Raw genomic sequence first — 23,779 nt, 5'->3', positions numbered from 1 at the left:
GCGGGCAGCCTTGCAGTGGGCAGCGCTCCCTTTCTGTGGTCTGGCAGGCAGGAGGACCCCTGGCCCTGCACCACACTGGTAAGGAAGGGATGGGCCTGGCGTGGGGGCTCATGCCTGTAATCCCAGCACTTTGGGAGGCAAAGGTGGGTGGATCACTTGAGGCCAAGAGTTCAAGACCAGCCTGGCCAACATGGGGAAACCCCATCTCTACCAAAAATACAAAAATTAGCCAGGTCTGGTGGCACGCGTCTGTAATCCCAGCTACTTGGGAGGCTGAGGCAGGAGAATCGCTTGAACCTGGGAGGCGGAGGTTGCAGTGAACCAAGATCGTGCTATTGCACTCCAGCCTAGGCAACAAAAGTGAAACTCCATCTCAAATAAACAAATAAATAGAAAAATAAAATAAAAATCTCCAGCCAGGAAGGGAGCAGTGGCTCCCACCTGTAATCCCAGCACTTTGGGAAGCCAAGGAAGAATGACTGCTTGAAGCCAGGAGTTCCAGATCAGCCTGGGCAACATAGCGAGACCACGTCTCACCAATAAGTAAATAAATAAATAAATAAATAGCTGGGTGTGGTGACACATGCCTGTTGTCCCAGCTGCTTGGGAGAAAGGAGGATTATTTGAGCCCAGGAAGAGGAGGCTGCAGTGAGCCGTGATCGTGCCACTGCACTCCAGCCTGGGCGACAGAGCAAGACTCTGTCTCAAAACAACAGCATCAAAACAAACGCAACAAAACAAGACAAAAAACTCTACAGCTAACAGTACTCTTTTTTTTTTTTTTTTTTTTTTTTTGACAGAGTCTCGCTCTGTCTCCCAGGTTGGAGTGCAGTGGCGCAATCTCGGTTCACTGCAACCTCCACCTCCCTAGTTCAAGCAATTCTCTGCCTCAGCCTCCTGTGTAGCTGAGATTACAGGCACCTGCCACCACGCCTGGCTCATTTTTGTATTTTTAGTATAGACAGGGTTTCACCATGTTGGCCAGGATGGTCTTGAACTCCTCACCTCATAATCCACCCGCCTCGGCCTCCCAAAGTGTTGGGATTACAGGCTTGAGCCGCTGTGCCCGGCCACTAATAGTACTGTTAATAGTACAAGACTGAATGCTCTTCCCCTAGACTAGGACTAAGAGATATGTCCAGCTCTGTCCCCCAGGCTGGAGTGGCTGGAGGCTGAGGCAGAAGAGTCACTTGAACCGAGGAGGTGGAGGTTGCAGTGAGCCAGTGTGGCACCACTGCACTCCAGCCAGGGGGAGAGAGCGAGACTCCGTCTCAAGAAAAAAAAAAAGAGTTGGATACTCCATGTACACTGATGTAATCTTTACAAATTATATGAATGTATAAAATTATCACATGGTATTAAACTGTGTACATCTCTTATGCATCAATTTTTAAATAGAATTAGCATATTTTATTATTTTTCATTTATGTTTTCCCACATCACACACAGTTTCAGTGAAAACCAAAACAGAGGCTGGGCGCGGTGGCTCATACCTGTAATCCCAGTACTTTGGGAGGCCGAGGCGGGTGGATCACAAGGTCAGAAGATCGAGACCATCCTGGCCAACATGGTGCTGAAATCCCGTCTCTAAAAAATAAAATAAAATAAAATAAAATAAAACCAAAACAGTACCCATACTAACATCAACTATATGATTAACTTTTTTTGGCATTTGTTCTCCTCTTTCCCCCAATAGCCTCACTTTCCTATTTAAAAATACATCCAGCAGGGCGCGGTGGCTTATATCTGTAATCCCAGCACTTTGGGAGGCCAAGGCAGGCGTATCACAAGGTCAAGACATCAAGACCATCCTGGCCAACATGGTGAGACCCAGTCTCTACTAAAAACACAAAAAAATTAGCTGGGCATGGTGGCACGTGCCTGTGGTCCCAGCTACTCAGGAGGCTGAGGTGGAAGAATCGCTTGAACCCAGGAGGCGGAGGTTGCAGTGAGCCGAGATTGTGCCACTGCACTCCAGCCTGGTGACAGAGCAAGACTCTGTCTAAAATTTATATATATATATAATTTATATATATATATATATATATATATATATAAATTAGCTGGGCATGGTGGCATGTACCTGTAGTACCAGCTACTCAGGAGGCTCAGGCAGGAGAATCACCTGAACCCAAGAGGCGGAGGTTGCAGTGAGCTGAGGTGACGCCATTGCACTCCAGCCTGGTGACAGAGCGAGACTCCATCTCAAAAAACAAACAAAAACAAAAAACATGCATCCTATGTCTGCATGGTCAGACCAGATAGCCAACAAAAACTATAGCTCTGGCCAGGCGAGGTGTCTCATGCCCATAATCCCAGGACTTTGGGAGGCTGAGGTAGGTGAGTCACCTGAGGTCAGGAGTTCAATACCAGCCTGGCCAACATGGCAAAACCCCGCCTCTACTAAAAATACCTAAATTAGCTGGGCATGGTGGTGCGCACGTGTAATCCCAGCTACTGGGGAGTCTGAGGCACAAGAATTGCTTTAACCGGGGAGGAGGTGGTAGTGGTGAGCTGAGATCACGCCACTGCACTCCAGGCTATAATCTCAGCTAGTTGGGAGGCTGAGGCAGGAGAATTGATTGAACCTGGGAGGCAGAGGTCGCACTGAGCCAAGATTGTGCTGCTACACTCCAGCCTGGGCAACAGAGTGAGGCTGTCACAGACACCCCCACACCCCCCTCCACAACACCTATAGTTCTGTCTTTCAACCTTCACTTAATTTTAGTTCCACAAGTAGCTCTGTATTTAATACTCACCAACATTCCTTTTTTCTCTCTCTTTGACACAGGGCCTCGCTCTGTTGTCCCGGCTGGAGTGCAGTGGCATGATTGTAAGTCACTGCAGCCTTCACATCCTGGGCTAGAGTGATCCTCCCACCTTAGCCTCTCTAGTAGCTGAGACCACAGATGCACACCACCGTAGCTGGCTAATTTTTATTTTATTTTTAATTTTTGTTTTTTTATAAGATGGGTTTTCACCATGATGGCCAGGCTGGTCTTGAACTCCTGACCTCAGGTGATCCATCAACCTCGGCCTCCCAAAGTGCTAGGATTACAGGCGTGAGCCACCACGCCCAGCCAGCTGGCTAATTTTTTAAAAAATTATTTATAGAGGCCGGGGGTGATGGCTCATGCCTGTAATCCCAGCACTTTGGGAGGCCGAGGTGGGCAGATCACCTGAGGTCAGGAGTTGGAGACCAGCCTGGCCAACATGGTGAAACCCCGTCTCTATAAAAAATACAAAAATTAGCTGGGCATGGTGGTGGGCACCCATAATCCCAGCTACTTGAGAGGCTGAGGCCGGAGAATCACTTGAACCAGGGAGGCAGACGTTGCAGTGAGGTGAGATTGCACCATTGCACTCCAGCCTGGGTGAATGAGCCAGACTCCATCTCAAAAAAAAAAAAAAAAAAGAAATTATTTGCAGAAATGGGGTCTCACTGTGTTGCCGAAGGTCATCTTGAACTCCTATGCTCAAGTGATCCTCCTAACTCAGCCCTCCACCGTGCTGGGATTAATCACCACCATTCTTTATGTAACTGACTTCTATCCTTTCATTTGCCTGAAACCTACTTTCTAGCAGATACCCGAGAAAGGGCTCGGCCGGGCACGGTGGCTTACACCTGTAATCGCAGCACCTTGGGAAGCCCAGGCAGGTGGATCACCTGAAGTCAGGAGTTTGAGACGAGCCTGGCTAATGTAGTGAAACCCCACCACTACTAAGACTACAAAAATTAATGGGGTGTGGTGGCGGGCACCTGTACAGTAATTGGGAGGCTGAGACAGGAGAATCACTTGAACCCAGGAGGCGGAGGTTGCAGTGAGCCGAGATCATGCCACTGCACTCCAGCCTGGGCAACAGAGCAAGACTCCATCTCAAAAACAAAAACAAAAAAGAAAAAGGAAAAAGAAAAGAAAGGGCTCATGGGAGCAATCTTCTTCTTCTTTTATTTTTGAGACTGAGTATTGCTCTTGTCACCCAGGCTGGAGTGCAATGGCACGATCTCAGCTCACTGCAACCTCCGCCTCCTGGGTTCAAGTGATTCTCCTGCCTCAGCTTCCCAAGTAGCTGGGATTACAAGTGTGTGCTACTAGGCCTGGAAAATTTTTGTAGTATTAGTAGAGACAGAGTTTTACCACATTAGCCAGGCTGCTCTTAAAGTTCTCACCTCAGGTAATCCACCCTTCTCAAAGTGCTGGGATTACAGGTGTGAGCCACCACGCCCAGCCAATCTTTGATTGCCTATATGCTGATAAAAGTTTGTCTAAATCCTTTTGTCATAAAGTAGTCTTGCTGGTTGTAAAATAATTGATTCACATTTTCTTTCACTGAGTGTCTTAAATATGTTACTCAATTTTCTTTCGGCACAAAATATTGCTGTCCAAAAGTCTATTGATAACCTATTCTTTTCTTTACAAGTCACTTTATGCACCAGTTTTTCAAAAGACATTAAAAGAATGAGAAAACAAGTCACAGAGTAGGAGGAGTATTTGTAAAAGACATGTTTAATGACTTCCATATTATCCAAAATATACAAAGACTCTTTGAGAGGCCAAGGCAGGAGGATTGCTTGAGCCCAGGAGTTCAGGACTGGGTTGGGCAACACAGTGAGACCCCGTTTCTATAAAGTAAAATTTATAAAGAAAGAAAATATACAAAGAACCATTAAAACTCAACAGTACAAAAATGAACAGCTTGGTTTTAAGATGGGCAAATGGGTAAATAGCACTTTGGGAGGCTGAGGCGGGTGGATCACTTGAGGTCAGGAGTTTGAGACCAGCCTGGCCAACCTGGTGAAACCCCGTCTCTACAAAAAATACAAAAATTAGCAGTATGTGGTGGTAGGCACCTGTAGTCTCAGCTACTTCGGAGGCTAAGGCAGGAGAATTGACTGAACCTGGGAGGCGGAGGTTGTAAGGAGCCGAGATTGTGTCACTGCACTCCAGCCTAGGTGATGGAGGGAGACCTTTTCTCAAAAAAAAAAAAAAAAAAAAAAAAAAAAAAAAAAAAAGTAGGGACAGGGCGAAAGATCTAAGCAGACACCTCATCAAAGAAAATGCACAGATGGCGGCTGGGCGCGGTGGCTCATGCCTGTAATCCCAGCACTTTGGGAGGCCAAGGCAGGTGAATTACGAGGTCAGGAGTTCAAGACCATCCTGGCAAACACAGCAAAACCCTGTCTCTACTAAAAAATACAAACAATAATCCAGGCATTGTGGCACGTGCCTATAATCCCAACTATTCGGAAGGCTGAGGCAGGAGAATTACTTGAACCTGGAGGTGGAGGTTGCAGTGAGCAGAGACTGTGCCACCACACTCCAGCCTGGGCAACAGAGCAAGACTCTTATCTCAAAAAAAGGCCGGGCTTGCTGGCTCATGCCTGTAATCTCAGCACTTTGGGAGGCCGAGGTGGACAGATCACAAGGTCAGGAGATTGAGACCATCCTGACCAACATGGAAACCCCATCTCTACTAAAAACAAAAAATTAGCCAGGCATGGTGGGACGCACCCATAGCCCCAGCTACTCAGGAGGCTGAGGCAGGAGAATTTCTTGAACCTGGGAGGCAGAGACTGCAGTGATCATGCCACTGTACTCCAGCTTGGGTGAAACAGCGAGGCTCTGTCTCAAAAAAAAAAAAAAGAAAAGAAAAGAAAAGAAAAGAAAGAAAATACGGCCAGGTACAGTGGCTCACGCCTGTAATTCCAGCACTTTGGGAGGCCGAGGTGGGTGGATCATGAGGTCAAGATATCGAGACCATCCTGGTCAACATGGTGAAACCCCATCTCTACTAAAAATACAAAAAATTAGGGCCGGGCGCGGTGGCTCAAGCCTGTAATCCCAGCACTTTGGGAGGCCGAGGCGGGTGGATCACAAGGTCAAGAGATCGAGACCAACCTGGTCAACATGGTGAAACCCCATCTCTACTAAAAATACAAAAAATTAGCTGGGCATCATGGCGCGTGCCTGTAATCCCAGCTACTCAGGAGGCTGAGGCAGGAGAATTGCCTGAACCCAGGAGGCGGAGGTTGCGGTGAGCCGAGATCGCGCCATTGCACTCCAGCCTGGGTAACAAGAGTGAAACTCCGTCTCAAAAAAAAAAAAAAAAAAAAAATACAAAAAATTAGCTGGGCATGGTGGTGTGTGCCTGTAGTCCCAGCTACTCAGGAGGCTGAGGCAGGAGAATTGCCTGAACCCCGGAGGCGGAGGTTGCGGTGAGCCGAGATCGTGCCATTGCACTCCAGCCTGGGTAACAAGAGCAAAACTCCGTCTCAAAAAAAAAAAAAAAAAAGAAAAAAAGAAAAAACACAGATGGCAAATATGCACATAAAAAAATGCTTGACATCATACATCATTAAGGGATTTCAAATTCAAACAACATTGAGATGTCACTGCACGCCTGTTAGAATGGCCAAAACCCAAAGTACCAAAAACACCAAATTCTGGTGAAGATGTGGAGCAGCAGGAGTTCTTACCCACTGCGGGCTGGAATGTGAAGTGGTATAGCCAGTTTGGAAGACAGTTTGGGACTTTCTCAGAAAACGAAACCTTCTCTCACCATACAATCCAGCAGTTGCACTCCTTGGTGAGGTAGGAGGTGGGACTCCACTCCAGAGGCAGGGCTCAGCCACTGGACCAGATTGAGGACTACCTAACACAGGGCCAGGGTGGAGGCAGCTTTCCATCAGACGTGCCCACCAGTGTGCTGTGTCCGTTTCCCATTGGTAAGGCAGCACCTGGGAGGTACCGCCCCTTTCCAGGTCAAGGACCCAGGGAAAAGTTACTCCACAGAGCGCAATGGCTCACGCGTGTAATTCCAGCACTTTGGAGGACTGAGGCGGGTGGATCATGAGGTCAGGAGTTCAAGATCAGCCTGGCCAAGATGGTGAAACCCCATCTCTACTAAAAACACAAAAATTAGCCAGGCGTGGTGGTGCATGCCTGTAATCCCAGCTACTCGGGAGGCTGAGGCAGGAGAATTGTTCGAACCTGGGAGGCGGAGGTTGCAGTGAGCTGAGATTGTGCCACTGCACTCCAGCCTGGGCAACAGAGAGGGACTTCATCTCAAAAAGAAAAGAAAAGTTTCTATTCCTTCCCTAGAAATCTCTTCATAAACCGTCCCTTAATCTGTATGCAATTATAAGTGGGTATAGGCCAGGCACCGTGGCTCACGCCTGTAATCCCAACACTTTGGGAGGCTGACGTGGGCAGATCACTTGAGGTCAGGAGCTTGAGACCAGCCTGGGCAATATTGTGAAACCCTGTCTCTACCAAAAATACAAAAAAATTTAGCTGTGTATGGTGCCACATGTCGGTAGTCCAAGTCACTTGGAAGGCTGAGGCTGAGGCAGAGGGATCACTTGAGCCCAGGAGACAGAAGTTGCAGTGAGCCAAGATCCCACTGCTGCACTCCATCCTGGGTGACAGAGTAAGACCTAGCCTTCCCCAGGAAGCATCTCCCAGTTTCCTCCTTCCCTCCTCCGTCCATTCTCCTGCTCCTGCATCCCCAGCCACACAGTCTAACTTGAGTTATTCTCCTCCCATCAGATTCTGGGCTCTTGAGAACAACATCTGCTTGTTTACTGCTATCTACCCAGCATCCAGCACACAGCACAGTACATAGCAGGTGCTAAGAATATAAATAAATGTGGCTGAATGTATAAATGAAGGAAGAAATGAAACAAAGATACATACTAATGCCTTCAGGCTGTGCTACATTATATAAATCTATTTAGTCCCTTCAGGGAGTGGGAGACACACTGAGACTGTTTCTTAGAAACTAAACCATGGCATATTTTCCCAATGAACAGACAGTTCCCCGGAGAGGAAACAGACATCGTAAACAAACTCTTGGGGAACTGTGTGATTTGGTTAGTAATTATAGACAGGCAAATTAAAGCTACCAGCTAGCATGTGGCATGATTCCAGTTACTATTACTGCACCACAGATGACCCCAAAATGTTCAGGCTTAAAATAATTGTCATGGCTGGGCAGAGTGGCTCCTGCCTGTAATCCCAGCACTTTGGGAGGCCAAGGTGGTGGGTGGATCGATTGAGCTCAGGAGTTCGAGACCAGCCTGGACAACATGATGAAACATCATCTCTCTCTCTCTCTCTCTCTCTCTCTCTCTCTCTCTCTCTCTCTCTCTCTGTGTTTTGAGATGGAGTCTCACTCTGTTTCTCAGACTGGAGTGCAGTGGCACGATCTTGGCTCATTGCAACCTCCCTCTCCCAGGTTCAAGTGACTCTCTGCCTCAGCCTCCCGAGGAGCTGGGACTACAGGTGTGCGCCACCATGTCCGGCTAACTTGTATTTTTAGTAGAGATGGGGTTTTACCATGTTGGCCAGGCTGGTCCTGAACTCCTGACTTCAGGTGATCTCCCCGCCTCGGCCTCCCAAAGTGCTGGGATTACAGGCACGAGCCATCGCACGTGGCTGAGACCAGTGTTCTAAGTGACGTAACTAAGGGATGAAAAACCAAATACTGTTTATTCTCACTTACAAGTGAGAGCTAAGCTATGGGTTTGCAAAGGCATACAGAGTGATATAATGGATGGGACACAGTGACTCACACCTGGAATCCCAGCACTTTGAGAGCAGAAGGAGGGAGGACCATTTGAGCTCAGGAGTTTCAAACCAGCCTGGACACTGTAGCAAGATCCCACCTCTACAAAAAAAAATATTTTTTAATTAGCTGGGCTCAGTGGCTCATGCCTATAATCCTGGCACTTTGGGAGGCCATGGCAGGCAGATCATGAGGTCAGGTGATCGAGACCATCCTGGCCAACATGGTGAAACCCCATCTCTACTAAAAATACAAAAAGTTAGCTGGGCATGGTGGTGGGCACCTCCAGCTACTCAGGAAGCTGAGGCAGGAGAATCACCTGAACCCAGGATTTGGAGGTTGCAGTGAGCTGAGATCGAGCCACTGCACTCCAGCCTGGGCGACAAGGCAAGACTCTGCCTCAAAAAAAAAAAAAAAAAAAAAAAAATTAGGTGGGTACAGTGGTGCATGCATGCCTCTAGTCCTGGCTACTCGGGAGTGTGAGGCAGGAGGATTGCTTGAGCCCAGGAGTTCGAAGCTGCATTGAGCTATGATTGCACCACTGTACTCCAGCCTGGAAAACGGAGAGAGATCTTGTCTCAAAAAATAAAAATTTAAATTTAAAAACAATGGCATAATGGACACTGGCTACTCAGAAGCAGGGAGGGAATAGAGAGTAAGGGATAAAAAACTACAAACTGGGGCCAGACACTGTGCCTCACGCCTGTAATCCCAGCACTTTGGGAGGCCAAGCTCAGTGGATCGCCCGAGGTCAGGAGTTCGAGACCAGCCTGGCCAACATGATGAAACCCTGTCTCTACTAAAAATACAAAAATCAGGCCGGGCGCAGTGGCTCAAGCCTGTAATCCCAGCACTTTGGGAGGCCGAGGCGGGTGGATCACGAGGTCGAGAGATCGAGACCATCCTGGTCAACATGGTGAAACCCCGTCTCTACTAAAAATACAAAAAATTAGCTGGGCATGGTGGCGCATGCCTGTAATCCCAGCTACTCAGGAGGCAAAGGCAGGAGAATTGCCTGAACCCAGGAGACGGAGGTTGCGGTGAGCCGAGATCGTGCCATTGCACTCCAGCCTGGGTAACAAGAGCAAAACTCCGTCTCAAAAAAAAAAACAAAAAAAAAAAACCAAAAATTAGCTGGGTGTGGTGGCAGGTGTCTGTAATCCCAGCTACTCAGGAGGCTGAGGCAGGAGAATGACTTGAGCCCAGCAAGTGGAGGTTGCAGTGAGCAGAGATTATGCCACTACACTCCAGCCTGGGCAACAGAGCCACACTCTTTCTCAAAAAAAACCAAACCAAAACAACACACAAAAACCCCCAGAAAACTACATATTGAGTACAAAGTACTCTGCTTGGGTGATGGGTGTGCTAAAATCTCAGACTTCACCACTGTCCAATTAATCCATAAAAACAACTTGTACTCCAAAAGCTATTACATTTTAAAAAATATTCTTTTAAGGGTCTGTTTGGTTTATTTTGCTCCCTGGTCTAGCTTCCAGCTCCGGAATCAGGGCCAACATGCAGTAGCCTCTAAGTAAAGCTGGAATAAACAAATCCGTGAATTACTAAATCCACCTCACCTTTGGCATTGCTTTGATGGGGTCTATTTTGCATTCTTCTCTATTTATCTGAATGTTGAACATATTTTTCCATTTTAAAAAAAAAAAAAAAAAGGAAGGCATCTTAGGATGAAAACCCCCTGGTGGGGTTCGGCATGTCCCTAGCTGTCCCCGTCACCTCCCTGGCCCTCGCAGGTGGCCTGGCTGTCATGTTTAGGCGCTGCAGCTAATGACACCCTGCGGCGTGTGCCTGGCTGGCCGCCTGAGCTGTGCTGATGCATGGCAAGGGGACATTTGCAAGCCTGGAGCCTGGCTTGGGGACAGGTAGCAGGAGAACAGGCGCACAGATGGCAGAGGGGCTGGGGCGGGGAAGCTTGCCTGGCGTGGGCCGCAGTCACGAGCTGATCCTAGCCCCCACTGAGTCTCCTCATGGCTCCATCCTTGGAAACCAGCAAGTCTGCAGGAAAAATTTAAAAATCAGATGACAGAAAACACTGGAGACCCCCAAAATGTGCCAGCACCACAGAAACATGGGGTGGTACCGTGTTTGGAATGTGCTTCCTGGGCTGACCCCTTTATTCATTCCGCAGATATATATATATATTTTTTAATTTATTGTTGTTATTCTTACTATTATTATTTGAGACGGAGTTTTGCTCTTGTTGCCCAGGCTGGAGTGTCGTGGCATGATCTTAGCTCACTGTAACCTCCGCCTCCCGGGTTCCAGAGATTCTCCTGCCTCAGCCTCCCGAGTAGTTGGGATTACAGGTGCCTACCACCACACCAGGCTAATTTTGTATTTTTAGTAGAGACAGGGTTTCGCTGTGTTGGTCAGGGTGCTCTCGAACTCCTGACCTCAGGTGATCCGCTCGCCTTGGCCTCCCAAAGTGCTGGGATTACAGGCGTGAGCCACCGCGCCTGGCCTCCACATATATTTATTGAGCACACCTACTCTGCTTTAGAAACCAGAACGCAGCTGTGAACACAGCAGAGAAGACTCCCTGAACAAACATTCTAAATATGTATAGAGTAGGCTCGGCTAGAAAGGGGTGTGTGCTATAGAGGAAAAAAAAAATAGGCTTGCTGGGTGCGGTGGCTCACGCCTGTAGTCCCAGTTACTCGGGAGGCTGAGGCCAGAGGATTGCTTGAGCCCAGGAGTTCTGGGCTGTGGTGCGCTATGCCGATCGGGTGTTCAGCATCAGTATGGTGACCTCCCGGGAGCGGGGGACCATCAGGTTGCCTAAGGAGGGGTGAACCGGCCCAGGTCAGAAACGGGAGCGGGTCAAAACTCCCGTGCTGATCAGTAGTGGGAGGGTGCCTGTGAATAGCCACTGCACTCCAGCCTGGGCAACATAGCGAGACCCCATCTCTAAACAACAACAAAAAAAGGCTCAAAGGATCCACCCGCCTCGGCCTCCCACAATGCCGGGATTATAGGTGTAAGCCACCATGCTCAGCCTTAATTTCCAACACTGGCCGTGATTAACAACTGGTTGGGGAAAAAAATCCTGAAAATTTAACGATCAGCTTTTATGAGCCAGTATACACCAACATATCAACATAAGTGAGGTCAATTCCTTTTTTTTTTTTTTGAGACAAAGTCTCTCTTTCACCCAGGCAGTGGCGCGATCTCGGCTCACTTCAACTTCCCAGGGAGTTGGAGGGCGGAGGTTTACCGAGTGCCAGCATTTGTCCATTACCCCTGGTGTAAATACACAAGCCAATAATGATTTCCAGCTACCTCCAAGGAGTCATAGAACAGGGTAGTGGGCACCAGGTGTGGTGGCTCACGCCTGTAATCCCAACACTTTGGGAGGCCAAGGCAGGTGGATCATGAGGTCAAGAGATCAAGACTCTCCTGGCCAACGTGGTGAAACCCCGTCTCTACTAAAAATACCAAAAAAAAAAAAAAATTAGTCTGGGATGGTGACACGCGCCTGTAGTCCCAGCTAGCTACTCAGGAGGCTGAGGCAGGAAAATCGCTTGAACTTGGGAGGCGGAGTTTGCAGTGAGCCGAGATCGTGCCACTGCACTCCAGCCTGGCAACAGAGCACGACTCTGTCTCAAAAAAAGCAAAAGCAGGCCGGGCGCGGTGGCTCAAGCCTGTAATCCCAGCACTTTGGGAGGCCGAGGCGGGTGGATCACGAGGTCAAGAGATCGAGACCATCCTGGTCAACATGGTGAAACCCCGTCTCTACTAAAAATACAAAAAATTAGCTGGGCGTGGTGGCGCGTGCCTGTAATCCCAGTTACTCAGGAGGCTGAGGCAGGAGAATTACCTGAACCCGGGAGGCGGAGGTTGCGGTGAGCCGAGATTGTGCCATTGCACTCCAGCCTGGGTAACAAGAGCAAAACTCCGTCTCAAAAAAAAAAAAAAAAAAAGCAAAAGCAAAACAAAACAGGGTAGTGGGAAGAAACGCACAGGGGCACCCATTATTGCACCGGGGTGAGCACAGAAAATCAACACCAAGACAAACGTATGCCAAACTGCAGGGTCTTTATTGCCGGTGGCCACGGAGGACTCATGTCTCCCCAACCCACGGCCCCGAGCTCAGGGGGAGCGAGGCATTTAAGCTGCAAAACCACATCCTTGTTCAGGGGGCACGAGGGTGTGCAAGGCAAGCTGTCTGTACAGAGGCTAAAGTCTGCGGTTTGTTGCAAGGGATGGGGGGTAGCAGTGGGAATTTTTACCCTTAACACTTCTGAGAATTTCAGTGCAATAACAGTTCTGAGAACGACACATCTGCCCAGGCCCAGGTGGCTTCTCTGTAAGACGGCGGAGCTTTGAGTTCAGTCTGAGCCCCGATCTCACCATCACACGGTACCTCAGCACCACCAGGCAGGTGCAGCCCCTTCCATAACCCAGGGAACAGAGAACATGGTAGGACTTAACTTGTTATTTGGTACCTTTTTTTTTTTTTTTTTTTTTTTTTGAGACGGAGTGTCGCTCTTGTTACCCAGGCTGGAGTGCAATGGTGCGATCTCGGCTCACCGCAACCTCCGCCTCCTGGGTTCAGGCAATTCTCCTGCCTCAGCCTCCTGAGTAGCTGGGATTACAGGCACGCACCACCATGCCCAGCTGATTTTTTGTATTTTTAGTAGAGACGGGGTTTCACCATGTTGACCAGGATGGTCTCGATCTCTTGACCTCGTGATCCACCCGCCTCGGCCTCCCAAAGTGCTGGGATTACAGGCTTGAGCCACCGCACCCGGCTTTTTTTTTTTTTTTTTTTTTTTTTTTGAGAGTTTCACCCTGTCACCCAGGCTGGAGCGCTGTGGTTCCATCTTGGCTCACTGCAACCTCTGCCTCCCAGTTCAAGCCACTGTCCTGCCTCAGCCTCCCCAGTAGCTGGGACTACAGGTGCCCACCACCACACCCAGCTGATTTTTGTATTTTTAGTAGAGACAGGGTTTTGCCATGTTGGCCAGGCTGGTCTTGAATTCCTGACCTCAAATGATCCACCTGCCTCTGCCTCCCAAAGTGCTGGGATTACAGGAGTGAGCCACCACGCCTGGCCTACAAACCATTTTTTTTATTTTGTATTTTTATTTATTTATTATTCTGTTTTGAGACCGCGTCTCACTCTGTCACCCAGCCTGGTGTGCCATGGCGCAATCTCGGTTCACTGCAACCTCCTCCTTCCGGGTTCAAGCAATTCTCCTGCCTCAGCCTCCTGAGTAGTTGGGATTACAGGTGCCCGCCACCACACCTGGCGAATTTTTATATTTTTAGTAGAGACGGGGTTTCACCATGTTGTCCACTCTGGTCTCGAACCCCTGGCCTCAAATGATCCGCCCACCTCGGCCTCCCAAAGTGCTGGGATCACAGACGTGAGCCATCACACCTGGCCACAAAGCACTTTTAGATGTTTTCCTGCTCACGCTCCTGTGTTCTCATTTTATAGATGAGAAAGCGAGGTTCAGAGAGCGGGGGCCGCTGTCTGGCAGCGGACTTGGTCGCTGTATCCAGGAATTCAGCCTACAGCATTAACCTCTTGGCTGCGTGGAGAGGCAAATGGTGAATGAAGTATTTTTACGCAAAACGCTTAGCTTCCCTACGGTGCCAAACGTTGTAAGAGGCAAAAAGAGTGTCCCAGGGGCCGACCAGGGCCCATCTGGCTGGAGCTTCTCATGTCCCGGAATGGTCTCACGCCCAGTCACAGGTACACCCTGGCAGCCCCAAAAGTGGACATTTAACATGCAGCTTCAAGCTCTGTCCTATGACTGGACCTCACTCCCTCTAGCGAATTAATTTTTTAAATAAATCCTGTAATTACCTCGTAGTGAGAACAGATTGTAAGACGTTGCCATCTGTGGAAGGACATTAAAGCACAAGGAAGCGGCCGGGTGCGGCGGCTCATGCCTGTCATCCCAGCACCTTGGGAGGAGAAGGCGGGTGGATCACCTGAGGGCAGGAGTTCAAGACCAACTTGGCCAACAAGGTGAAACCCCGTCTCTACTAAAAATACCGAAGTTAGCGGGTCACGGCTGCAGGCGCCTGTAATCCCAGCTACTCGGGAGGCCGAGGCAGAAGAATCCTTTGAACCCGGGAGGCGGAGGCTGCAGTGAGTCCAGAGCGCACCACTGCACTTCAGCTGCAGCCTGGGTGACGGAGTGAGACCCCAACAAACAAACTGCAAAGAACAACGACAAAAAACCGCAAAGACGCCTTCGGGTTGACAGACACCCACGCGACCTTCAAATCATAGTTGAGTTTAAACTTTTTTTTTTTTTTTGAGACGGAGTCTCGCTCTGTCAAACCCAGGTTGGAGTACAGTGGCACAGTTTCGGCTCACTGCAACCTCTGCCCGCCAGGTTCAAGCGATTCTCCTACCTCAGCCTCTCGAGTAGCTGGGATTACAGGCACCCACCACCACACTGAGCTAATTTTGTATTTTTAGTAGAGATGGGGTTTCACCATGTTGGCCAGGCTGGTCTCAAACTCCTGACCTCAGGTGATCTGCCCTCCTCAGCCTCCCAAAGTGTCTAAATTACAGGCGTGAGTTGCTGCACCTGGTCCTCTGTTGCAAATATGGAGTCCTGATTTCACTACAGAAATTCTGACATTTTGGCTGGGAAGGAAGGAAGGAAGGAAGGAAGGGAGGGAGGGAGGGAGGGAGGGAAGAAGGAAAGAGGGAGGGAGGGAGGGAGGGAGGGAGGGAAAGAGGGAAGGAAGGAAGGCAAGGCCGGGGGTGGTGGCTCAAGTTTGTAATCCCAGCACTTTGGGAAGCTGAGATGTGTGGATTACTTGAGGCCAGCAGTTCGAGACTAGCCTGGCCAACATAGTGAAACCTCATCTCTACTAAAAATACAAAAATTAGCCGGCATGGCGGCGTGCACCTGTAATCCCAGCTACTGAGATAGAAGAACCTCTTTTTTTTTTTTTGAGACGGAGTTTCACTCTTGTTACCCAGGCTGGAGTGCAATGGCGCAATCTCGGCTCACCGCAACCTCCGCCTCCTGGGCTCAGGCAATTCTCCTGTCTCGGCCTCCTGAGTAGCTGGGATTACAGGCACGCGCCACCATGCCCAGCTAATTTTTTGTATTTTTAGTAGAGACGGGGTTTCACTATGTTGACCAGGATGGTCTCGATCTCTTGACCTCGTGATCCACCCACCTCGGCCTCCCAAAGTGCTGGGATTACAGGCTTGAGCCACCGCGCCCGGCCAGAAGAACCTCTTGAACTCAGGAGGCAGAGATTGCAGTGAGCCGAGATTGTGCCATTGCACTACAGCCTGAACAACAGAGTGAAAACTCCGTCTCAAAAAAAAAAAAAAAAAAATATTACTTTGGAGTATGTGTGTGTATATTTCAAATGGTTGACTATTTAATTAGAAACATTTCAAACGCCACAAAATCCTATTTAGAGGCATTTGTTCATGTTGTACCACACAGGAAAAAGCCTCGAAAAAGAATTGGTGGCCGGACGAGGTGGCTCATGCCTGTAGTACCAGCACCCTGGGAGGCTGAGGCCGGTGGATCACTTGAGTCCAGGAGTTTGAGACCATCCTGACCAACATGAATAAATCCCATCTCTACTAAAAATACCAAATTAGCTGGGCATGGTGGCGCGTGCCTGTAATCCCAGCTACTCAGGAGGCTGAGGCTGGAGATCACTTGAACCCAGGAGGCAGAAGTTGTGGTGAGCCGAGATCGTGCCATTGCACTCCAGCCTGGGCAACAAGAGCAAAACTTCATCTCAAAAAAAAAAAAAAAAAGAAAGAAAGAAAGAAAAAAGCTGGGCATGGTGGTTCACACCTATAATTCCAACACTTTGGGAGGCCAAAGTGGGCAGATCACAAGGTCAGGAGATCAAGACCATTCTGGCCAACATGGTGGAACCCCTTCTCTACTAAAAATACAAAAATTAGCTGGATGTGGTGGCGCACACCTGTAATGCCAGCTACTTGGGAGGCTGAGGCAGAAGAATCACTTGAACTAGGGAGTTAGTTGGAAGTTGCAGTGAGCTGAGATCATGCCACTGCACTCCAGCCTGGTGATAGAGCAATACTCAGACTCAAAAAAAGAAAAAGAAAAAGAAAAAAGCATACTTACATTCCTAGGCATTACCCAAGAGAAATGAAAACATATTTCCACACAAAGACCTGTACGCTAAAGTTTATAGCAGCTTTATTTTTAATCATCTAAAACTGGAAAGAGCCATCACGTAATGGAGATAAGAATAGTGGATCTTGGCTGGGCGCGGTGGCTCAAGCCTGTAATCCCAGCACTTTGGGAGGCCGAGGCGGGTGGATCACGAGGTCGAGAGATCGAGACCATCCTGGTCAACATGGTGAAACCCCGTCTCTACTAAAAATACAAAAAATCAGCTGGGCATGGTGGCACGTGCCTGTAATCCCAGCTACTCAGGAGGCTGAGGCAGGAGAATTGCTTGAACCCAGGAGGCGGAGGTTGCGGTGAGCCGAGATCGTGCCATTGCACTCCAGCCTGGGTAACAAGAGCGACACTCTGTCTCAAAACAAAAAAAAAAAGAATAGTGGATCTTTCTTGCCATGGAATACAGCTCCGTAATAAAAGTCAGTGAGCCCCTAATACCTGCAACAGCATAGATACATCTCCAATGCATTGTGCTGAATGAACACAGCAGACCCCAGAGCACATCTTGCATTTTCCCATTTATATGCTCTTATTATGAAATGCAGAGAACAGATCATCAGTTACCAGTGGCTGCGGGTGGACAAAGGCGTTGACCAGAAGGGCATGAGATAGCATTCTGAATGACGACGCTGTTGAACCTCTCGGTTGTGATACTGGCTACATAACTGCATGACTGTCACAACTGTTCTATCGATTGACTGATCGATTGATCTTGGAGACAGGGTCTCCCTCTGTCACCCAGGCTGGAGTGCAACGGCGTAATCATGGCGGCTCACTGCAGCCTTGACCTCCTAGGTTCAAGTGATCCTCCCACTTCGGCCTCCCAAGTAGCCGAGACAGCAGGTGCACGCCACCACACCTGGCCAATTTTTGTATTTTTGTGGAGAGATGGGGTCTCCCTATGTTTCCCAGGCTGGTCTTGAATTCCTGGGCTCAAGTGATCCTCCCACCTCAGCCTCCCAAAGTGCTGGGATTACAGATGTGAGTCACCTTCCCTGGCCAAACCTGTCCTCTGGATTAAAAATGCATTTTAGTGTATGTATATTACATCTCGAATAAACTTTAAAAATAAAGAATTCCAGCCAAAGATTTCTTTTCCATAAAATAAATTCATTGTTGTCAAATAATGCAGGGAAACGGATCACCTTACAATTGCTAGAATAGCTGTTATCAAAAAGATGAAAGGTAACAGTCTCACTCTGTGGCCCAGGCTGGAGTACAGTGGTGTGATCTCTGCTCACCACAACCTCTGCCTCCCGTGTTCAAGAGATTCTCCTGCCTCAGCCTCCCGAGCAGCTGGGATTACAGGTGCGCACCACCACGCCCAGCTAATTTTTGTGTTTTTAGTCGAGAAGGGGTTTCTCTATGTTGGCCAGGTTGGTCTCAAACTCCTGACCCTATGATCCACTGGCCTCAGCCTCCCAAGGTGTTGGGATTATAGGCGTCAGCCCCTGCTCCTGGCCTTATTTATGATAATTTTAATTAGTATTGCCATTATAGAAAAAGGTATGGACTGTCCAAAAATATATAATATTGAACTACCAGATGATCCCGCAATCCCACTTCTGGGTATTTATCCAAAGGAATTGAAATCAGCATGTCAGACGGGGCGCAGTGGCTCACGCCGGTAATCCTAGCACTTTCGAAAGCCAAGGAGGGCGAATCGCCTGAGGCCGGGAGTTCGAGACCAGCCTGGCCAACATGGCAAAACCCGGCCTCTACTAAAAATACAAAAATTAGCTGTGTGTGGTGGTGGACACCTGTTGTCCCATCTGCTCGAGAGGCTGAGGCAGGAGGATCTCTTGAGCCCGCGAGGCGGAGGTTGCCGTGAGCCGAGACTGCGGCATGGCACCCCAGCCTGGGCAACCTGGGAGACTCCGTGTCAAAAACAAAAACAAAACAAAGTGATTGAAAGAGAAGAAATAAAATAAATACGTCAATAACATAAGGGAAGGCAATTCTGACACATGCTAGCATAGAAATACATGTGTGTAAATGAATGAATAAATGATCGTACCAGTGAGAAGTGGGCGCGAGATTTTGACCCTTACCTCTGCCTGTCCTCAGCTCAAAACCTTTTGGCCCTGACCCGCTTTTCGGCCTCCTCCCGACGCCCCCTGCCGGTGCGCCGCTCGCTTACGCTCCGAATCAGACGCGCCCCGCTCTGGCCACTCTTAGCCTTCGCTCTCGGTCCTGATTGGCTGAGTCGCTCGCGATTCCTTTTGGGAAATGTAGTCATTAACGGTACCGCGTCCGCTTTCTCAATAGGCTCTGATGCAGAGACAGCCACAGGAAGTACGTCACCAAATTTCGCCGGTTCCCACAAGGTAGGTCGTGTCGCACGGCATAAAGGGAATTGTAGTCCTCAAATTGCTGGCTTCCGCTGCCGCGCGCTGTGATTGGAACGGCAATTCCCATCATGCCGCGCGCTCACAGCTCGCAAAGGCTGGCCTGTGGCCTCTTGGGAAGCGTAGTCTTGAGTCCCCAAGATTCCTTCTTTGTTATACAGAGTGGGCCCGCCTAGAGGACTCCATTTCCCGGCGTGCTCCCATCTGTCGGGTCGCGGCAGCCATTTTGTTCCCCCCGAGGAGCCCCTAAGATGGCGGCGAGGGAGACGGTGAAGGTTGCCTCCAGCCCGTCCGGGCTCTGATCCTCCGTCTCCCCGTCCCCCGGCGGCCGGCCCATGGCCTGGCGGAGGCCCGGACCATGGACCTCCGCACCGCCGTGTACAACGCCGCCCGTGACGGCAAGCTGCAGCTGCTCCAGAAGCTGCTCAGCGGCCGGAGCCGGGAGGAACTGGACGAACTGACAGGCGAGGTGGCCGGCGGGGGGACGCCGCTGCTCATCGCCGCCCGCTACGGCCACCTGGACGTGGTGGAGTACCTGGTGGACCGGTGCGGCGCGAGCGTGGAGGCCGGTGGCTCGGTACACTTCGATGGAGAGACCATCGAGGGCGCGCCGCCGCTGTGGGCCGCCTCCGCCGCGGGCCACCTGGATGTGGTGCGGAGCCTGCTGCGCCGCGGGGCCTCGGTGAACCGCACCACGCGCACCAACTCCACGCCCCTGCGCGCCGCCTGCTTCGACGGCCACCTGGAGGTGGTGCGCTACCTGGTCGGCGAGCACCAGGCCGACCTGGAGGTGGCGAACCGGCACGGCCACACGTGCCTCATGATCTCGTGCTACAAGGGCCACCGCGAGATCGCCCGCTACCTGCTGGAGCAGGGCGCCCAGGTGAACCGGCGCAGCGCCAAGGGCAACACGGCCTTGCACGACTGCGCCGAGTCCGGCAGCCTGGAGATCCTGCAGCTGCTGCTGGGGTGCAAGGCCCGCATGGAACGTGATGGCTACGGCATGACCCCTCTGCTCGCGGCCAGCGTTACGGGCCACACCAACATCGTGGAGTACCTCATCCAGGAGCAGCCCGGCCAGGAGCAGGTCGCAGGGGGAGAGGCTCAGCCTGGGCTTCCCCAAGAAGGCCCCTCCACCAGCCAGGGGTGTGCACAGCCTCGGGGGGCTCCATGCTGCCGCTCCTCCCCGGAGGAACCACTGAACGGGGAGTCTTATGAAAGCTGCTGTCCCACCAGCCGAGAAGCTGCCGTGGAAGCCTTGGAATTGCTGGGAGCCACGTACGTGGATAAGAAACGAGATCTGCTTGGTGCCCTTAAACACTGGAGGCGGGCCATGGAGCTGCGTCACCAGGGGGGCGAGTACCTGCCCAAACCGGAGCCCCCGCAGCTGGTCCTGGCCTATGACTATTCCAGGGAGGTCAACAGCACCGAGGAGCTGGAGGCGCTGATCACCGACCCCGACGAGATGCGCATGCAGGCCCTGTTGATCCGCGAGCGCATCCTGGGTCCCTCCCACCCGGACACTTCCTACTATATCCGTTACAGGGGCGCCGTGTACGCCGACTCGGGCCATTTTGAGCGCTGCATCCGCTTGTGGAAGTACGCCCTGGACATGCAGCAGAGCAACCTGGAGCCTCTGAGCCCCATGACCGCCAGCAGCTTCCTCTCCTTCGCCGAACTCTTCTCCTACGTGCTGCAGGACCGGGCGGCCAAGGGCAGCCTGGGCACACAGATCGGCTTTGCAGACCTCATGGGGGTTCTCACCAAAGGGGTCCGGGAAGTGGAACGCGCCCTGCAGCTCGCCAAGGAGCCCGGAGACTCGGCGCAGTTCACCAAGGCGCTGGCCATCATCCTCCACCTGCTCTGCCTGTTGGAGAAAGTGGAGTGCGCCCCCAGCCAGGAGCACCTGAAGCACCAGACCGTCTACCGCCTGCTCAAGTGCGCGCCCCGCGGCAAGAACGGCTTCACGCCTCTGCACATGGCTGTGGACAAGGACACCACACAGGTGGGCCGCTACCCCGTGGGCGTATTCCCCTCCCTGCCCGTGGTCAAAGTGCTGCTGGACTGCGGGGCCGACCCGGACAGCAGGGATTTTGACAACAACACTCCCCTGCACATAGCAGCCCAGAACAACTGCCCGGCCATCATGAACGCGCTGATGGAAGCCGGGGCCCACATGGACGCCACCAACGCCTTTAAGAAGACAGCCTACGAACTGCTGGACGAGAAGCTGCTGGCCAGGGGCACCATGCAGCCCTTCAACTACGTGACCCTGCAGTGCCTTGCGGCCCGGGCCCTAGACAAAAACAAGATCCCATACAAGGGCTTCATCCCGGAGGAGCTGGAGGCGTTCATTGAGCTGCACTGACCTGCCCTGAACGTCCACACGCCGCTCACTTCTCCCTTCTGAGGGGGAGACGATGGGCTGGGAGGCAGCAGATACTCGTTCGTGCCTCCTTCAGCCACGCATCTGGTGAAGGCTGCTTCTGCCTCCCATCCCCTTGACCTGCAGACAGGGTCGGAGGAGTTAGCGAGCCTTTGGTGCTAGAAGCCGTCAGGGTCACGTGCTAAGAGAACGCTCTTTCTCTAGGAGCCTGCTCGCTCATTCTGAGTTGGGGGGGGGGAAAAAACCAAAAAAAAACACAGGACCTTCCCCACGTCCTGTCTGCCCAGGTTACGCAGGCCTTTGCCTTGTTACCTAGAGGTGGAGGGACGGAAGCGATCGCGTTCCTTCCCTGCTAGAAGCACAGGAAGAAGCTGAGGGCAGTCTGTGTCCGCTTGCCCCTTTACGTGGTCGGGTAACTCCAGGTGCTGAATGCAGTGTTGGGACTAGGAGCTCCCGAGATTACAGCCTGAAAGTCAAGGGGTGAGACCACCCCTGGTTTCTTTGAGCACGATCACGCCCTGCCCCGGTACCGCCATCGTCCCTGGCAGAGGGGCAGGGCTCTGCCCAGGTCAGCCTGCCATTTGCATAGCTTTGGGTTGGTTTGCTGTTGTGTTTACTAGTGGGCAGGCTGCAAGCTTTGCACAGAAGTTCGGAGATTTTACTGCCTTGTTTTTTTTTTTTTTTTTTTTTAAAGAAAGTTGTTGGACTCCATAAGTGAATTTCAAGCAGTGAGGATTTCGTGGTGCCTGACGTGGCTGAGGAGGCCACAGAGAGTGAGCTCTCTGTGAGGAATTTGATGAGTGACACGAAAGTCCACCGTGTCGGTCCCTAGAATAGACAGGCGACCGGACATTTTTATAAAGCACTACTCGACAGCCTTTTACAGGCCTTCCGATTTTACATCCTCCTGAGAAAGAGACCCGTTCTGCCAGGCAGAAATCGGTAGTGACCGCCCAGCCTCGTCCCACTTTGCCACCCAGCAAGAACTGGCAGTTGGTTTGGGGCTGCATTGCTGTAGCTCCCGAGTTAAAACCACAGGCCAGTGTGCCTGGCAAACCCCGCATGGCCGCTGATTTCATTGTCAGCGCGTCCACAGGCGGCCCGAGCTGTTTTTCAGCTGCTCGGAGGACCGGGACCCGAGTCTTCACGAAAAAGGCCCGAGAACGGTCTTAATGCGACAAATCCACCAGCTAAGACGGTGAGTGTCAAGACCGGCCTGCCAGTGAGGTTTGCACAGCGTCTGTGGTTCCCATCCCTAGGGTGAAGCGTTGCAGCTGCCAGGGGACCTGTCCCAGCGAGACTGTTCCCAAGAGCGAGACTGCATCAGCCCCGGCGGGTGTGAGCAGGTTCCTGGCCGGCGTCGCAGAGCCGCGAATAGCAGAAGGGAGGCCGTTCTTACCACACCCTCCCCGTGGTAGCCACTGCCAGGCCCTTAGGAGGAGCAGCGACCATGGGTGTCCAGAAACATCCTGTCCCCAGAGGGAAACGAGGTCTCGTTTGGATTTTTCTTTTTCTCTCTCTCTCTTTTTTTTTTTTTTTTTTTTTTTTTTTTTTTTTTGCCGTGTTAGTTAGGAAATTATTTATTTACAAGACGAGGTTTTCACTTAACTCAGCCAAGGTGGGAAACGCTGTCCCTGTCCCTCCCAAAACACAGAAACGAGGCCATTTACATCGTGAGTCTCCGCGCTGGTGTTTAAGTCATTAAAGAGATTATTTGAAGAGAACCGCCTGATGCATCTTTGGTGTGGGTTGATGGGGGGCGGTGGGGTGAGTTGGAGACGTGTGGGGAAGCCCATGGCGTTGGTCTGAGTGAACAGAGAGCCCTAGGGCCGCCTCCCCTTGCTACAGGAGTTTCTGTGTTATAACTGGGGCCTTTTATTTTTATTTTTTTGAGACAGGATCTCTGTCACCCAGGCTGCAGTGCAGTGGCGCAATCTCAGCAACCTCCGCTTCCGGGTTCCAGCGATTCTCCAGCCTCATCCTCCCGAGTAGCGCGCCACCACGCCCAGCTAATTTTTGTATTTTCAGTAGAGACAGGGTTTCTTTTTTCTGAGACGGAGTCTTACTCTGTCGCCCAGGCTGGAGTGCAGTGGCGTGATCTCTGCTCACTGCAACCTCCACCTCCCGGGTTCAAGCAATTCTACCTCAGCTTCCCCAGTAGCTGGGATTACAGGTGCGCACCACCATGCCTGGCTAATTTTGGGATTTTTAGTAGAGATGGGGTTTCACCATGCTGGCTAGGCTGGTTTCGAACTCTTGGCCTCCCAAAGTGCTGGGATTACAGGTGTGAGCAACCGCACCCC

The 23,779-nt window shown here is 51.1% G+C and overlaps 1 protein-coding gene and 1 long non-coding RNA gene across 2 annotated transcripts in view; one reads left to right on the top strand and one right to left on the bottom strand.

The window, feature by feature from the left end:
- LOC141581043 (uncharacterized) overlaps positions 1-18,990 on the bottom strand; it is a 37,798-nt gene extending 18,808 nt beyond the window's left edge. Inside the window, exons 1-3 of the long non-coding RNA XR_012513484.1 lie at positions 18,794-18,990; positions 10,503-10,581; positions 1,494-1,587 (exon numbers count right to left, since the gene is read on the bottom strand). This is a non-coding gene — a long non-coding RNA (uncharacterized LOC141581043). The remainder of the gene's footprint in view (positions 1-1,493; positions 1,588-10,502; positions 10,582-18,793) is intronic.
- A 317-nt stretch (positions 18,991-19,307) lies between these two features.
- On the top strand, positions 19,308-23,200 carry FEM1A (fem-1 homolog A). The gene has a single exon (XM_003938824.4). It carries the CDS (start codon positions 19,449-19,451, stop codon positions 21,456-21,458), a length of 2,010 nt encoding a protein of 669 aa, XP_003938873.2. The 5' UTR covers positions 19,308-19,448; the 3' UTR covers positions 21,459-23,200.
- The last annotated feature ends 579 nt before the right edge of the window (positions 23,201-23,779 follow it).

The sequence above is a fragment of the Saimiri boliviensis genome, chromosome 14, assembly GCF_048565385.1.
Source record: "Saimiri boliviensis isolate mSaiBol1 chromosome 14, mSaiBol1.pri, whole genome shotgun sequence".
Taxonomy (NCBI): Eukaryota; Metazoa; Chordata; class Mammalia; order Primates; family Cebidae; genus Saimiri; species Saimiri boliviensis.
The sequence above is the reverse complement of the archived record's forward strand: the minus strand, read 5'-3'. Positions and strand labels throughout refer to the sequence as shown.

Bases quoted from the DNA above. Each gene is read 5' to 3' on its own strand.
- FEM1A (XM_003938824.4), top strand. From the start codon at position 19,449: ATGGACCTCCGCACCGCCGTGTACAACGCCGCCCGTGACGGCAAGCTG.